Below are 18025 nucleotides of genomic sequence, written 5' to 3'. Positions count from 1 at the left end.
ACCAAGTAATATGTTGCAAAGTTGTCCCGTAGACTTTATTCATTAAAACTACATAATATATTATGTTCAAGAAATATTTGTCCTATAGGGGTATGGCAAAAAGGCGGCTCGTAGAATTAGGAATGTAATATGTCACATTAGCTACTTGATGCAATTGAGAAAAAAAAGAGATTGTGGGTTTTATATGCTTGAAAATGTTTTTAATGTTTGATTTCATTTTTAAATTCTCATTTGAATATGCTTTACATATTATATTTATGTATTTTAATTTTAGATAATAGGTTTTTTAAAATATTTATTTTAAAACTTAAGTTTATATTTTTATTAATATTATGTTTTTTTATTTTATTTTATTTTATTTGAATTTTTTTGCATTTTTTTTGAATTTTTAGCTTTTTCTTTTTAAATTGTGCGCCTTGCCTCAAAAAGGCGTGTGCCTTGCCTTGCTTCTCAGGCGCAAAATGGCCCTTGCGCCTTTTTTGCACTTTGCGCTTTTAAAACACTAGGTGTAAGTGGGTTTACACTGTTAAGCACAAGGCAAATGGCTCAATTGAGAGGTACAAAGCTCGGCTTGTAGCAAAAGGATACACTCAAACTTATGGCATTGATTATCTAGAAACCTTTGCTCCAATTGCTAAAATGAACTCTATTTGTGTGGTCATGTCTCTTGCTGCCCATTACTCTTGGCCTTTATATCAAATGGATATAAAGAATGCCTTCCTTAATGGGGATTTACAAGAGGAAGTGTATATAGGCTTTTACCACCTGGGGTGAGCTTTCCTAATAGTGATGGAAAAGTCTACCGCTTGAGGAAGTCCTTGTATGGGCTCAAACAGTCCCTAAGAACTTGGTTTAACAGGTTCAAAAATACTATCTTAAAGATTGGGTTTGCTTAATCTCAATTTGACCATACCTTAATTCATTAGAAGAATTGATGGTAGAGTAACAATGTTGATAGTATATGTTGATGACATTGTTGTGACAGGTGATGATATCACAGGTATCTCTCAGTTTAAAGTCATTCATTGCTTTCAAATTTGAAATTAAGGACCTTGGTGATCTCTGATGCTTTCTTGGCATTGAAGTTGCAAGATCCAGTGAGGGAATTTTTTTGTCACAAAGGAAGTATGTACTTAATTTGCTTCATGAAGTCGGGAAATTAGGGTGTAAGCCTATAGAAACTCCAATTGATCATAACCACAAGTTGAGTTCCACTGAATAAGTTCTTCAAGATAGGGGGATGTATCAGAGATTGGTGGGCCACCTTCTGAGATATCCTGACTAAACCTGACATATCCTATTCTATTGGAGTGGTTAGCCAATATATGCATAAACCCAAGACATCTCATGCGCAGGCAATTAACAAAATTTTAGCCTATCTGAAAGGATGCCCTGGTAATGTTGCATTCCAATCACGGTCATCTAAAGATTGAGGCTTACACAAATGCTGATTGGGCAGGGTTTATTGATGATAGAAGATCTTCATCTGGTTATTGTGCCTTAGTTAGAGGCAATGTGGTTTTATGGTGAAGTAAGAATTAATCTGTTGTTGCTCGTTCTAGTGCTGAGGTAGAGTACAGGGCAATTGCTAATAGTGTCTGAACTACTCTGGTTGAAGATTTTATTGACTGAGATGGGCATCCAAACAGATGTCCCAATGAGATTATATTGTGACAATCAAGCAGCCATAAATATTGCCCACAATCCTGTCCAACATGATCGTACAAAGCATATTGAGGTGGATAGACACTTTATTAGAAAAAGTTGCTAGCGGAGAGATTTGCCTTCCTTTTGTAAGGTTGGAAGACCAATTAGCTGATTGTCTCACTAAAGGTGTTCACCATCTAAAGTTTGCTAAGAACCTTGACAAGCTAGGCATGATTGACATATATGCTCAGCTTGAGGGGGAGTGTTGAGAATGCTTAGACAAGGGTGTTTTTGGATTTTTTCTCTTCCCTTGTACTCTTTTTGTATTTGGGTGCCCAAGTAGGGAATTCCTTGTAATTTTCTCCTTTCAAAATATAAAGATATTTTAAGGGTGTGAACAGTAACTATCACACACCTCTCGACTCATCTCTTCTTCTTCTCTCTTATAAACCCTATTTTTCTTACTCTTGGTTTGCAATTGTCCAAATTACCACCTAAAATGTAATAACTAGTACTAGACCTCTATTATCAACTGATCCAACCCTATCTACATCAGTAATGCCTCTATTCCAACATGACCATGTTTAGCAAAGAGAAGTCACTTTCCAGGACACTTTGTAAAGTATCATAATAGTCAATACCCATTCTACTGCTGGAAGGTTTGAGGCTTTAGGTGAATGCATGTGTTAACTACACGCTCCTACTACACATGCAATGTTAGGTCACATCATGGATAAGTGCAACAACCTCCCAAGTCTAACCAACCATTGGAACTGTATTAAACCATCATTTGTCTTCCCTAAGTTTATTGTTTGGATCCTAACTTTCTTGTATCCTTGAGAAGGTGCACTACATATGTCCTCTATGAGATAAAGATTCCCTTGTGTGATCTGGCCACTTCAATGCAAAGTATTTAATAGTATCCAATTCTTTGACTTCAAACTGTGAGGCCAAAACTTCAATCTAACAATCTTGGTTCCAATTGTCTATCATAGCAATACCATCCATGTAGACTATCAAGGCTGCAATATAGTCATGATATCTCTTAAAAAACAATGTTTGATCAACCTAACACTACTTAAAACCCACTTGTTGAGCCACCTTTTTAAATATGTCAAATCAAGCTTTTGGGGATTGTTTTAATTAATTGAGAGGCATCTTCAATCAGCATATTTTCTCTTTACCTTCCAGTCTAAAATTGGAGGAGCAAGAAGCAAGAAATCGTTTATTTCTAGATCTAATACTGAGGCAGAGAACATGTCTATGTCACTTTGTCGTGATAATAAGGTTGCTATTTACATAATTGCCAACAAAGTCCAGCTTGATCTCAAACTAAGCATATCAAAGTTGACAAGAACTTCATTAGGGAGAAACTTGGAAAGGGTGAAATTTGTACTTTTTATGTAAGTTTCAAGGAGCAACTAGCTGATGTTTACAAAAAGTGTGAACACATTGCATCATAATGAGTTATGTAACAAGTTGGGACTTGAGAATGGTTCAAAGTATCAATATATAGCGCATTGTATCATGTGTATCGTACTGGTATCGAAGGACACTAAAACTCAAAATTCTAATAAGTCTATCTGTAAATATCAAACTGAAAATGTTAAGAAAAGGGAGTATAAACCATTCAACATGAACGATTTGCAATTGTTTTTGTATTGTGCATGTTGATATTTTAAACCTTGATGCAGGGAGGGGCATTTATGCCCTTTTATCTCTATTTATTTTACCTTAATGAATTAAGAGTCGGCGCCACAAGGCCCATTAAGATTCTCTCCCAAACGGTCTTCTTGTCTCCTTGAAGTATTATCTCTACTTTCTTAATCTACACTAGACTATAGTTAAGAATTTATTATTGTTAACTATTATGAATGAGAAACCAAGATTACTTTAATTTACTAACTCAGAATGGGTATGTGAATTGGAAATGTTCATTACTTCATTTTTAGTTAAATATACAACTTATTAGATTGATTATTCCATTTTTAAAGTTTCCTATGATTTTTTCTGCAATTTCCAAAGGCAATATCTTTAATATTTTGAATTGAATCTTATAATTTATGATCCAATCTAACTCATTAGGATTTTAAGATTCAATTTGATTTTGACACTATTTCCCAAGATTGAATGAGTTGTATTTTTTTTCAATCCTCTTCATAGAGACATTTGTGTTTTAGTTGTTCATACTTGAGTTCCACACATCGAGGTTTAAGAGTTATTCATAACAATGCAAAACATGATTTTTTTATCAGCAAAGGAAAATTTTATTCAATTAAATCATAAATAATGCAATAAATATGATATTCTTTGTGATCTTCCTCAATATTGGCTTAATTTATTTGTAATCTTGATATATGTTTTTTTGTAGTTCATTTAGTTCTTTTGTTTTTGCATCTTTATAGGAAGATGCATGGTGTGTTGGCTGGCAAAATAGTGGTTTACAATCAAAGGATGGAAAGGACATGACCCTTTTGGGAGGTAAATGCATAAAATTCATATACCTCAATACTTATTTGAAGTTCACATTTTCTTGAGCAACTTCTTAGTGTTCTAATTCTGAAATTTCTATAATATTGGAAAGGTATATCATCACCATTCATGCCTTATCCCAACTATATGTGGTCGGATACATGAATCCTGTTTTTCCAATCCATTCTATTCAACGCCATATCCACTGTTAAATTATTAGTGCTTAAATCATTTTTTACTACATCTGCCCATGTTCTTTTGGGTCTACCCCCAGCCCTTCTAGCCCCTTCAATGTGTAACAAATCACTTCTTCTAACTAGTGCAATTGGTGGTCTTCTATGCATGTGCCAAAACCATTTTAGTTTCTCTCTCTCATTTTATCACCTATTGGAGATAACAAATTGCAATTGGTGGTCTTCTACCTAGACTTTTCACAACATCAAAAACTTCTGTCATATCAAGAATATGGAGGAGATTTATATTCATTCATAAAAAAAAGGATATGGAGGAGATTTTCATTTCTCCATTTGTTATCAAAAAGGCTACTACCCAATGTTGGTCTCAGCTATCTTGGATCTTGGGAGGGGTGGAGGCTGCCCTCAGAAAGCTTCATTTGTTATCACCAGGTCAAAAAGAGAATTAACCATATTTAGATGCAAGCTTATAAAGTGGTTAACAAATTCCATGGGAACCTTGTCATGGGATTTTAGCCAAGTACTATCAGATGATTTCAGCCAAACGATTTGATTCATTGTCCTTCTAGTCATGGTGGCCATATTGAAAGAGTAATATTTTCTTATCACTCTCTAACACCCAATTTTGCTTGATTTTTTATGTTAAAATTTCATCAATCCCGAACCAATGCCTCCTTTTTGAGAGTAATCTGATACAGCACCAAGAAAGTGCCCATCAAAGGTCTTGTACCACACCAAGTATCTTTCTAGGATAGCACCCTTTTAGCATTACCAACCTTAAAGACTTATGCCTCTAAGGAACAAATCTCTGCCATAATGCCTCTCCATATACTAGAACTATATAGATCTAGCCAAGGTGTTGTTTCCCAGTCCATGGCTGCATGATAATATTCCTCCATGCCCATCCCTTTCAGTCCCACATCTCTCTAACTTCCCAAGTAATAAGTAAGGCACAAGTATTGATAATTTCCTTGACTTGCAATTTGGGCCCTTCAGCATGAGTAAAACAGAACAAAAGTCGATTCCGAATCGTCTGAAAGTGAATATAAGAAACATCAAGTTGTCTACTGAAATGCTTCCAGACTTTAGTCGCAAGAACACCATAGCTAAGGATGTGATCAACTGTCTCTGTTTTCCTCTCTTTACAACAGTTACAAGCCGATGCTAGGGGGATCCCGAGGTCCTTTAGATTGTCAACTGTCAACAGTTTCCCAACTAGAACTTTCCAGCCATGAAAAGAAATTTTGGTGGGAATGTGTTTACCCCAAACCTTCTTACTCCATGATACCTTGGTGTGCCAGTCACTGATCACCTCCCAAGTACTTTTACAAGTGAACACACTGCTAGGATTCGGCTCCCAAATACTTTTAACATGTGTCGGACAACCCCAAATCTTCAAGTGTTTTACACGGTTTTTTACCGGTCCAAAGCTCATAGGGAGTCTTCGGAACTGATTTGGTTGGAATCCGGTTCAGCACGTATATCGCAGTTTCTAATGCGTAATCCCAAAAGGATGCGGGTAATTCTGAGTGTACGAGAAGTGATCGGACCATATCCAATAAAGTCCGGTTCCTCCTCTCTGACACACCATTTAGCTGTGGTGTAGCAGGAGGAGCTAGTTGTGATACTATCCCATTGACCTTTAAGTAGTCCCTGAATTCGTCAGAGAGATACTCGCCACCTCGATCTGATCGAAGGGTCTTAATTTCTCCCTAACTGTTTCTCGACCTCTTGTCTGAATTCTTTGAACTTTTCAAAATATTCAGACTTATGTCTCATTACGTACACGTAACCATACCGTGAGTAATCATCGGTAAATGTTATGAAGTAAACATGCTGGTTACGTGTCCTAACATTCATGGGACCACATACATCAGTATGTATAAGGTTAAGTGTGCTTGTCGATCTTTCAAGCTTACCGTTAAATGGTCGTTTCGTCATCTTACCCTGAAGGCAAGGTTCACAGGTTGGAAGATCTTTTATAGTTAGAAAATCCAAAGGACTATCCTTTACCAACATTGTGATACAATCTATGTTAATATGACCAAGTTGGTAATGCCACAGGCACATGAGATTCACTGTATCACGGGTTCTTTTCTTGGGGTTATTATCCGATGAAGTTTTAGTTATGTTTGTTTCCAGAGAAGGATGGAGAACATAGAGACATTTATCAAGTTCTTTGTATGCGATGAATTTGTTATTTCTTTTGATAGTAATCATATTACTAAAGAGAACAGAATATCCATCCGCACACAGTTTTGAAACAGAAATCAAATTTCTTCTCAAAGTGGGTACATAAAGACAACCTTTTAATGTAATTAATCATTATCTGAAATACAATTCTACAGTCCCTATGGCTGCAACTGCAACACTTGTAGAAGTCCCCAAGTAAATAGTCACCTCTCCGTCACTCAATCTTCTGCTTGTCTTGAACCCCTCAGTGAGTTACATGCATGACTTGAAGCCCCAGAGTCAATACACCAGGAAGCACAAGTTACCAACAAATTGGTTTCTATGACAAAAGATTCGAAATTACCTTGTTTCTTGGCCTCCAGGTATTGATGACAGTTCCTCTTCCAGTGGATGACCTGCTTGCAGAAGTGACAAGCATCTAATGCATTGTCCTTCCTCTGCCTTTTGGTCTTGCTAACTCTCTTCTGAGGCTTCTTCTTTGCCTTCCTCTTCTTCTTGCCCGATTTGCCAGATTCAACAAGCATGGCAATGGGCTCATCCTTCTTTATCAGTTCCTCGACCCTCTGCAGCATATTGTTGAGTTCCTGGATGCTAACATTTAGCTTATTCATGTTGTAGTTCATGATGAACTGATTGAAGGAAGGAGGCAAAGAATTTAGGATGGCATCAACCTTGGTGACATGATCAAGCCCGGATCCAAGAGCCTCAAGTTCATTGATGTATCCCATCATCTTAAAACAATGGTCATGAACTTGCTGGTTCTAAGGAGGCTATGATGTAGCACCGGGCAAGGCAATTTTTCTCTTTCCATTCTTGATAATCCCTCATATGGACCTCAGAAGCCCTATCACCCGGACATTCCGGGGCAGGGTTCTTAGCTACCTTGTCCAATTTCTCGGACGTTAGGACCAGCATAAGGTTACGATACCAATCAGCGTAATTTGGGCCCTTAAGCCTGTTGTCGTCCAACAGTTTAGCAAAATGTCCGTTTGCCATTTCTGATAAAGGGCAAAGCAAATATTAGTCCACAACCTTATTTGATTCATATTATCTACCTAGATATGGCTTTTAATCTATGTTTCATTTCCATTTATTCATCTCCGAGATTTCCCTCCTATCTCAGTGACGGTGACTACGAATTATGTCTCTAGAAATGTGGGAAATCACATAGTCTGTATGGAGCCAACTGTTTCAGCTGCATAACCCCACCACCTTTCTGTGAAGGATCATATCCACTCATCTTATGAGCTTTTCCTTTAGCTTCTGTCAGACAAGGTTCATTGCCATTTTAGGTTAAACCTTTCTGTCCAGTGAGTGTTCACCCATCATATTCGTGAACGCCAAGGTACCATGAGAGAATTCCATTTTAGGATATGCCCCTCCCACATCGGTCTATGACGCCCCTATCATCTTATGAAACAATCCAACAGATCCAACAGCAAATGGATAGCCCAATTTTATGGTGTGTTTCCTCATTGCTGAAGGACCCATCTTTATGTTAATGATGGAAGGTCTTTAGAGAGTTCATCATATGAATCTCCCTATCACATGCACTCATATTTCAGTGGAGGGAACGAAATATTACGCCATAGTTTAATTTAGGTCAAACCAAAGTGGCTCCAACTGACTTTCATAAAGCCAGATTTAGATGGGCCCTAAACGGCTAGTGTTCCGCACGATTCCTCTTGGGGAGGAAGCTGGTGTGGGGCCCGCCACAAAGGGAGATCATCCACTAATCTTTAGGACACCATGGCAATGATGTGCATTCAGCCATGGTGTGCGCAAGAGCCACTATCGAATCAACATGGGCCAAGTACTTAGGGCTAGACCTGTTCATGGGCCGGGTGGCCCGACGGGCCGGCCTGGCCCCCGGACGGGCTTGAATAGGTATATAGGCCCGCAGGCTTAACCTCGGGCCAAAAAGCCCGACCCGCAATAAATTCGAGCTGGGTTCGGGATTTGCCAAAATAGCCCGGCCCGAGCCCGGCCCAGCCCGACATATAACTAAACCTAAATACCCTAGTTGAATACCCCTCTTTTTTTCACCTCCTTCCCTTCTTTTTCCAACCGAATTCTTCTTCTCCACATCCTCTTTCCCTTCTTTATATTCTTTTTTAATATAAATAAATTTTGAATTTATATATTTTTTACTGTAAATAAATTCTGATTTATATTGATTATTGAATAGGGAAAATTTCTAAATTTTTTTATTAGGTCGGGCTTCGGGCTTGGGCTTGGGCTTCGGGCTTTTTATTAGGGTCGGGCTCGGGCTCGGGCCTAACATATTTCTGTTAGTGAAGAGTAAAAGCCCGGCCCGAGCCCGGCCCGGCCCGAGCCTGGCCCAGCCCATGAACAGGTCTACTTATGGCCCATGAACGTTGCACATCACACATCCATACATCACATGTAGGAAAAACATAATTGATCCAATCAATTAAATAACTATAAAACCCATGATTAAAGCCCATAAATTTTCATAATATTACTGATTAATATTATCCAGGTATATGGGTTGAATTGCAAATAGCAGTTCGGCCCATATAGCTTTTATGCGGAAATGGGCTAAAGTAGTTTTAACATATTAAAATTGGGTTTTACAAATATGGGCTGAATTGCATATTGCAATTAGCCATCAACTCCTGGACCCATGAGTGAAAAATTAGGGCTGAGAACGACCCCCATCGAACCACAGATTTGGTCCAACCAGTTTGGTATAATCTGGTTTGAATGGGTCTAGGGTTTGATTTTTAATTCAAGATGTGATTCAAGAACATGATCTGCAATTAAATTACTGATACAAGACATTCAAGAATCAGTAGGAGGGTTGTTCGTAGGACTGCTACCCTGCAAAACAAAAGTTAGATCACAGCATGCAGTTTCCAAAACTACAAATCGCAGATGGTTGAACCCTAATCTACGAAATTCTCCTTGCGCTTTCTGCTTCAACTATGAATGGAATAAAATAGAAAACCAATTTTTTATTAATATTACATCAAAATTGAATTCCTATACATTTTGTCTAAAAATTAAAAAAAAATAATAATTACAGACCAAGAATGAAAAAGAACAGCAAGTGCGCGGATTTCTTTCACCATTAAAGATTTCGATCTCCACCGTACGAACAACCCAAAAATTAAGAAAAATATGTAGAACAATTCTAAATATAATTCAGATTTATAAATATTTAATTTCAGATCAATCGCCCAAAATCTGGGAACTAATTTCCTAGAAAACGCTAATCTGCGCAAATCGGGTAGAACGCCTTGTACCCATTTGTGCAGTTTCAAAAAATTTCTCTCTCCCATGTGGGAATCACATTCCCTATTTTAAAAAACTGTATTTTCAAGGATCAATCTTGAAACTAAACCAGACCAGATTTGAGACCAAAAGAGAGTGGAGGGATATACCTGATACGAAGTAGTAATAACCTCCAATGAAGGTGTTCACGCCCAAGGAAAGATCCAAAGACTGCTTCCACCGAAGATGACATGGTACAGGATGAAGCATAATCAACAGGATGGTTCTTCAGCAAGAACCGAATTCTTCAGCAAGAATTTGGAGGGGTAGTGAGCATGACTTTAGATTACATTTTCTACCAAAAGGTAATATCAAGAACTCTTCTTGATCGCTCCCACAGGTGGAGATCGAACTGGTATGGCACCAAGAGCAAGAGAGAAAGAGACAGTGCAGTCAAACTGTTTTGTCTCTCTGGAAATCACCAGTCACTCAGATGATTTTTGTTGAGGTACTGAGGGTTCGCCCTACTCTCCTATTTATAGCCTTAAAGAGGTTCTCCTAATCCCATTAGGAGTTTCTTGATCCAAATCTTTATGGCATGAGACCCAAAGATTGATCTACACATCAACCACATGGGTTTAGCCCCAACATCTGTTTTAAGGCCTGACCGAATTCACTGTAGGAGACAGTGAATCCCTGAGTCCATCACCATGGGCTCTTAATGGGCCCAACATTTGCACTAAATGGTCATTGGGTCAAGCCACCTTATAAAAACCTAAGGACTGTGAGTAGATGCAAGATTAACCCATCAGGTATTACCCTCAATGGTTTTACACTTAACCTCTCAGTCCATAATGATCAAACACTGTCCGACAAGGGAGGACCTCTCCCTCGGCTGCAAGGTACAGTACTGCACTCTCTACTCACATGGATCCCGGGAATTAAAACATTTTGTAAACATTTTGAAATCATAATATATACGTATATCTCTATATATATATTTTGCAAAACAAATTTCAACGGTTGAAATCGACTGTTGGTAGTTTTGGTTTTCTTCAGAGAGAGTGCATACCCGATCATTCACTTTGTTCGACAAAGGGGATAATCCTGTCACTATGATCACCCACTCAGATGAATTCTTGGACTGTCCCAACATACACAGGTTTTGACCCCTTCTAATGATCTTACTGATTGACATATCAAAAACAGCCCAATCCGACATCTGGTGCAGTATCATAATCGAGTCTAGGGGTCAGGTGTAACATTTCAGTTTTGCCCATCTATCTCTAAGGTCTGGGGCAATACTGGAATTTTGGTTCGATTCAGGGTTTCAAGAAAACCCACTGCATGTACTTCAGGTCTCACCCTGGCAGCTGAGACAAGCCACCCCAACCAACTTGGTGACACATCAGTGTCAGCCTTGGCAGGATAAATCTCCCTAGATCTATCCAACGACTGCGAAGATTCTAAACTAGCACGAGTTTCATATGTGTCCAGTTTAAGGGTATTACACAGAAACACACCATAATAACATGAATCAAATATGTACTTTATTCATTTATATTAAATGTCATAATGTATATCATTCTGATTGGAGCTAAGGGCATATACTGTCTAACAGATTCAACTTCCAGATTTTCACATCAGGACCCGTAGAAATGTATAATATTGCAATCCTCAATCTCTTTGCATAAATCCGAGTCCAGGGAGATAGATAATCAGTCCCAATGCCAAATGCCACCAGTATCAAGTATATCAACAATTTCATTAGGAACATCTACTTGCTCTGGATGAGGAAGAGTGCTAATGAGAGGGTAAGGAAAAAACCAATTCTCATACCTTACCTTCCCTTATATGCCAAGAAAAGTGCTCGAACATGATGGATAAGTAGCTGTAATTTTTCTTCCATGTAGAAGAACCATGGAACATAGTTCCCTCCTTCATAGCTGAAAGAAACTTAGTGTAGAAGAAGTCAACCACAGATTTCCACCATACAAAGCTCTCCATAAGGATTTTAGCTGGAATTTGACCAAAGAAAGTGCTGACCTTCACCTGAATTTGTACGACAAACCTTATTCCAGAAACCCAGTTGTGTTGACCTTCACCTGAATTTGACCAAAGAAAGTGCTTAAAAAGCTGAACTCTGGTGCTTTTCGGAAGATCAAAGGACATTAAGAGATGCAAGGGAATTGAAGAGAGGACATGCTTTAAAAGAATAAGTCTGCCTCCTGTAGAGAGAAATTTACTCTTCCACGATTCAAATCTTGCTGTAATCTTCAAAATCAGCTTATCAAACATATAACTACCAGCCTTTCCTCTACGGATGGGAACTTCCAGATACTTACACGGTTGAGACTGTTTGTCAAAGCCAACAGTATTCTTGGTGTTAGTAATTCTGGCGGCCAACAACTTGTTAGAGGAATAGAAAGAACTCTTTCTTCTATTGATCCTCTGCCCGGAAGCTTCCTCATAATATGCAAGAAAGTCGATGACCTTTTTCAAAGAGGATCGAGAACCATTCACAAAGATAATAGTGTAATCAGCATAAAGGTAGTGGAAAACAGGACAACCTCTAGGAGTTTTGTATAGAATGGAAGGGTTCTCATGAAAGAGCCTATCCAGCCCTCTACTAGGAGCCTCTTCTGCAATAATGAACAAGTACGGTGAAGGAGGATCACCCTGACATAGGCCTCTCGAGGATTTGAAGAAGCCATGCATACAACCATCAAGTTTAATAGAAAACTAGCAATTACAGACAATCTTCCTCATCAAAGAGATCCACTCATCGGAAAAACTGAACATAGAGAGGACAACAAATAAGAAAGACCACTCCATCCAGTCATAAGCCTTCAGCATGTCAATTAAAACCACATTAATAGGCCTACCAATTTCCTAAAACAACTCTTGGACAAGGTCATTATTATCCAAAATATTCCTGTTTTTAACAAAAGCTACCTGCTGTGGAGATATTAACTTGGGGAGAATGGCAGCAAATCTATCCACTAAGATCTTATTAATTATCTTGTAAGAAAAATTGCAAACACTAATACGCCTAAAACCTGAAAAGGGGGGAGGGTTCTTACATTTTGGGATAAGTGAGATGTAGGATGAGGTGAAACTCTTGGGAAGCTCGCCACCTCTGAAAATGTGCTGAACCACGCCTACTACATCATGCTGAATAATATTCCAACAGCTAGTAAAGAAACGCCCTGTGAAGCCATCAGGACCCAGAGAGCTATCTTTGGAGAGAGAGAAAACAGCTAGCCAAATTTCTTTTGGATCTGGGATTGTCAACAAGGCTATGTTCTCCCCATGGGTAATACAGTTTGGTATCAGCTCTAGTAAGAACTCATGTAGAAAACAATCTTTCGAAGTGAGAATATCACTGTAATATCTAATAGCTTCCCGAAGAATGTCTTGAGGATCACTGAGAACCATTCCATCATCTAGAGTAACACTCTGGATTTTTTAAGCCAGCCGATTTTCTTTTAGAGGCATGAATTTTGTATTTCTATCACTCGCCTCCAACCAAGAAATCCGGGGTTTATCTCTCCAGAAAATTTCTTCCTGAAGAAGCCAGTGATGGAGAGATCTTTTGGCATCTCTTAGTTGATTTAAAGAAGCAGAATCCCTAAGTTGGGTGTGAAGATTTTCAAAACTTAGAACCTCATCCTCGGCTGTCCAAATATTTTGAAAAAGATTCCGAAAGTCTACTTTATTCCAAACCCGAAGTACGCCACATAAGCGACGCAGCTTGAAAAGCAACATCTGTGGAGGGGAGCCATGAGCAAATTCCATCCAACTAGCAGCAATAGTATCAGTAAAAATAGGATGATTAATCCACATATGTTGAAAAACAAAGAGAGAAGGGCCAATGCGATGCTCATGAAATAAATTTACCAGTAAAGGTGCATGATCTGAATACTGCCTATTCAAATGGGTTACCGGGGTAGTGGAGTGATCTGTAAACCAGTCAGCATTACAGATAACCCTATGCAAACGAGCCCAAACATAGCTATTCCCCTCTTGGTTGTTACAACACGTGAACTTATAGCCAGAGAAACCCAAATCACGGAGGCCAGCAGAAAATATAAAATCCTGGAAATCCCTCATCGCAGTAGGATTAGGAGGTAGGCCCCCCAAGTTCTCGAAGGGTCAGTAACCGCATTAAAACAAGGTAGATGTAAAGAGTTCACAAAGGAACCAACCGTAGCCCACATGATTTTCCTTTCAGAGATACTACACTTAGCATGTATAGAAATCAACACAAAAGGAGAAACCCCCGGAACCTCAACCAAACAAGATATAGCATACTTGGTTTTATCAATAACAAAGTAATAAGAAGTACGCCAAAACATAACTAGCCGAGGATTTAAATCATCATTTGTTATCATGGAGTTCAAATTTAATCTCACCGCAATGCGGGAAAGATCCGCCATGGTAATTTTGGGTTCAGAAACAGAGAAAATCCCAACATCATGTAAATTTTTTAATTTCTCAAGTCTCCGAACAGCGGGATCATTACCCAATCCCCGAGCATGGGGTACTAGACTTTTTCTTTTTTCCCCGTTTGGTTCTTTCAACCTCACCTTCAGAAAGAGTGGCTGTCAAATGCAATTTGAGATCTCAGAGTTCTCATTGTGACCTTCAGCCACAGTTGTGTTGATTAAAGCCTAAATCCGAGGAGTAATGGAAACTTGGAAATCACGTAACTTATTAACTATGACTTCTCTGAAGATAGCCTTATGTTTTGAACAAACAAAAAACCTGTGATTCTTTGTGCCAAGAAGCATGCAATCTTCAGCCGAAATACCCAGTTTAGGGGTCGGTGAAAGTAGATAGAGTTCATCTGAATTCAGGGGACCAGTTGTGTCAACATTCTCTGTAACCGTGACTCTGTCAGTCTCTTGCTGGGTGTCAGAGAGTATCACCTGTTCTTCAATCATCAGCGGAACACCCACAACAGTTGTCGTATCTGTACTAGGGCCTTTGCCTTTTTTCGGATCATGCACAGGAACCCAATCTTGGGTATTGTCAGCTTTTTGAGCATCAGATCTTTTGGGAGGCAATGGAGCATCAGTCTTTTTGTTCTTTTTATTGTGTTATTCAGAAGATGAATGCCCGATTTTAAAACAAGAATCGCAGTAGGACTGATGATTTTCATATTCAACCGGCTGCCGAAAACCCTCACATCCAGAGCCGATCCAAACTCTCTTAGGGTGAGACTTCTGAAGGTCTAACTTTAAAACTTTAAAGTTTAAAACTTTAAAACTGGACCGATTGTTTGAGCAATGGATCGAAGCATCCCTCGATGTAAAAATTCACAGGAAGGTAAGGGAAATTACCGGCACAACACTTGGCTCCCAGCTGGGCTCAAAATTAGGCATCCATTTGAAGAGGCGAAAGTGAAAGATTTGATTCCAAAGGCTTCTCTCAACCACATCTTCAGATAATCTTCTTCAGCCGCAAATCTGATTAGGATATGTTTCGAACCCAGGGCAGTGACCCAGATTTCATTCTTCAGCAAAAACGATTTGCAGATGAAGTTTTTAAGAGTTGGTAAGGCTGGACGTCCATGCATACATCTTCCGATCAACGCCCATTTGAACAAGCTATAGGAGTGCTGAAGGATCTCTTCTGGGAAAGCTACAGCCGGCTCTCCTTGCTTCAGCGTCGAAGAACCAACAGGCACTTCTAGAGAGGGAGATTCAAGAGGCGACAGTTTAGAGAGGACTGCCGCAAAGGACTGTTTCTGAGGGAGATTCATTGGGAACCGCCATGAGAGAGGAGAGAGAAAACAGCGCCTAGGGTTTCACGCGATGGCTTCCTATGAAAATTCACACATAGGCTGGGTATCGGTCAGTTGAGTTAAATTTTACAAAGCACTAATAAAATACAACAATGTATACAACACGCATTATGGTATTTGCCTTGAAGGCAATGATGTGAAGGCCCTATCTAAAAAATGCCTTATTGGTGTAACCCTTTTTTTTTGGCAAAAACTGAAAGAGGATTCATTAAGAAGGTTTTAAAATACATCTCCATGCTAAGCTAGGGCTGGAGAAGTGCTCCCCTAGCCAGCTTGGTGGAGTTTCAAGATATTCCATATCGCCTTGCTGCCTAGATATTCCTCATATTGTGTGGGCTATTACAGCTTCTTTCAATATAGGTTATTTTACAACTAACTAGTTGATTTACAGCACACTCAATTTCTTCAATCAATGCCTATTCCAACCATCTTCTGCTTTTGTTTTTGTTGGATACTTGAGAGACTAGGGTAGCTGAATCTGTGAAAACTTGCACCTGTTTCAGACCAAAATTGAGAGCCCAATGTAATGCAATTAACATGGCCCATTGTTCTGCCTGTTCTGGGTTTAGAACTTTTAACTGTTTCCCAATTGCTGCAACAAAGTTTTTGGTTGGGGAGAGCACTACAATGCCAATACCGGCCTGCAAGTTTGAGACAAATGATCCATCAACATAGATATAGTATGTACCACCTTCAGAGGGTAAAACATTCTGATTAGATGCAGCCTCCTGGTAGATCATGGTAGCAGAACTTGCAGAGGGCTCTTGTATATTTAAATAGTTCAGCTTATGTATGAGGGTCATAGGATTCGCTTTGTTGCCTTGAAAAAACTGGCCATTTCTTTCTTCCCATATTAACCTCATTAGAACAACCCATTTTCCAAATAACCTTTGTTGCATGTCTCTTTCTATGTGAAGATTTTGAATCCATTTAATTGCAACTTGACGCATGGTCTGCACCTCAAAAAATTCTGGATTGAAACCAATGTTGGCCTGAATCCATACAGCTCTTGCGAAAGGACATTCAACCATTAAATGGAAGTCAGTTTCATCATGTTGTCCACAAAAGATGCAAGTCTTTTCGTTTATTATTTTCTTTGAAAATAATTTAGCTCGAGTGAGCAAGCCTCCACTTACCACCTTCCATGCAAAGAGTTTATTACGCTGAGGTATTTTTGCTTTCCAAATCCATGTGTTTAGTGGATCTCTTAATGAGCAGCCTTCTTGCTTGGATAGAAAGGACCTATAGATAATTTCCATCATTGGATGGTTTCCAAAGCAATCTGTCATATGTTTCTCTCCTACTAAATACCACCTTTAGGATTGATTATTTTTCTTCTTGGTCAAACATCTCATTTAGATTTTCTAGATTCCATCCCCCATTAGGCGTGCAGAGGTCTTTAACTTTCAACCTTTGCTATCTCTCTTTGATACCTGATTTGCCATTTATCAGACCATTAGGAATTGTTGAAACCGAAAGGTCTTGAAAAACATAGATGTCCTCCCCAGTTTTTACCTTCCAAAAAAAAATCATTTTTAACCTCTTCTTTCACCTTCATTAGCTGTTTCCACCGTGAAGAGTGAGATTGATGAGCTTTTTCTGTATAGAAGCTTTTATTTTTCAGATATTTTGCCTTGATCACTTCAGCCCATATACTATTCTTGGCATTTAATAATCTCCACAAATGTTTCAACAGAAGCGCTTTACTCACGAGTCTATCATTTCTAATCGCCTCCTTCATCTTTTGGTTTAATTCTTGTGTTTCCCTTGCAGATATAGTTTTATCAAATAAGCTAATTGTATATGACCTTGAAAATCAGACAATTGGGTGGACTGAGTATAACTGTAAGTATCATGTAATTTGCACTATTTGTTATTTACTTAATTGCGAAGGGGGAAAAAATAAACAGACCTCTAATTTCATTTTTCTTGAGGCTGGCTTGAAATCAAAATTTACGTTTCTATTGTTGATTCCAGGTTCTTCAAGCATTAAAGTTCAGGATGAACAGTCTGGACCAGAGTATTATATAGGTGCACATGATGTTTCTTCTGCATGGAGTTGGAATGTGGGATGGGTTATAATGTTGTTGTTATTAACCGCCATGCTGCATAACTTAATTTATTGAATTAGTGAAAGCAATAATCATGCATCCTCCATTAATTTCCATGTATTATAATCATTTCCTTCTAAATGAAAATGTCAGAAAAAAAAAGAAAGTTTCAGCTTGATAGATTTTTTTTCATGCCTCGGCAGTTTTCGCAGTACCATTTCAAGCATAGATCATAGCTATGCTTACCCGTATAAAGGACCTGTTTTCTCTCAAACCATTTTTAGGTCCCTATATTGTTCCAATTGTGGTTTTAAGGTGCAGTAGCTGCAGATATTCAGCAATAGCAAACGAAGTGTATCCTAGACAATGGCTGCCCTATAATTGTCTTATAAGGTTCGAAACTGCAATTTTTCTGGATATTT

At 38.7% G+C, this 18025-nt stretch overlaps 1 protein-coding gene across 1 annotated transcript in view; it reads left to right on the top strand.

The window, feature by feature from the left end:
• LOC104586075 (aspartic proteinase 36-like) overlaps positions 1-17781 on the top strand; it is a 63662-nt gene extending 45881 nt beyond the window's left edge. The window contains exons 8-10 of the mRNA XM_010243178.3: positions 4053-4128; positions 17326-17397; positions 17530-17781. Coding sequence (XP_010241480.1) covers positions 4053-4128; positions 17326-17397; positions 17530-17678 — 297 coding nt within the window. The 3' untranslated portion in view covers positions 17679-17781. The remainder of the gene's footprint in view (positions 1-4052; positions 4129-17325; positions 17398-17529) is intronic.
• Positions 17782-18025: the final 244 nt, after the last annotated feature.

Source organism: Nelumbo nucifera, chromosome 1 (genome assembly GCF_055504915.1).
Source record: "Nelumbo nucifera cultivar China Antique chromosome 1, China Antique-T2T, whole genome shotgun sequence".
NCBI classification, from domain to species: domain Eukaryota; kingdom Viridiplantae; phylum Streptophyta; class Magnoliopsida; order Proteales; family Nelumbonaceae; genus Nelumbo; species Nelumbo nucifera.
Note: the sequence above shows the minus strand (reverse complement) of the source record. Positions and strands in the feature narration are given on the sequence as shown.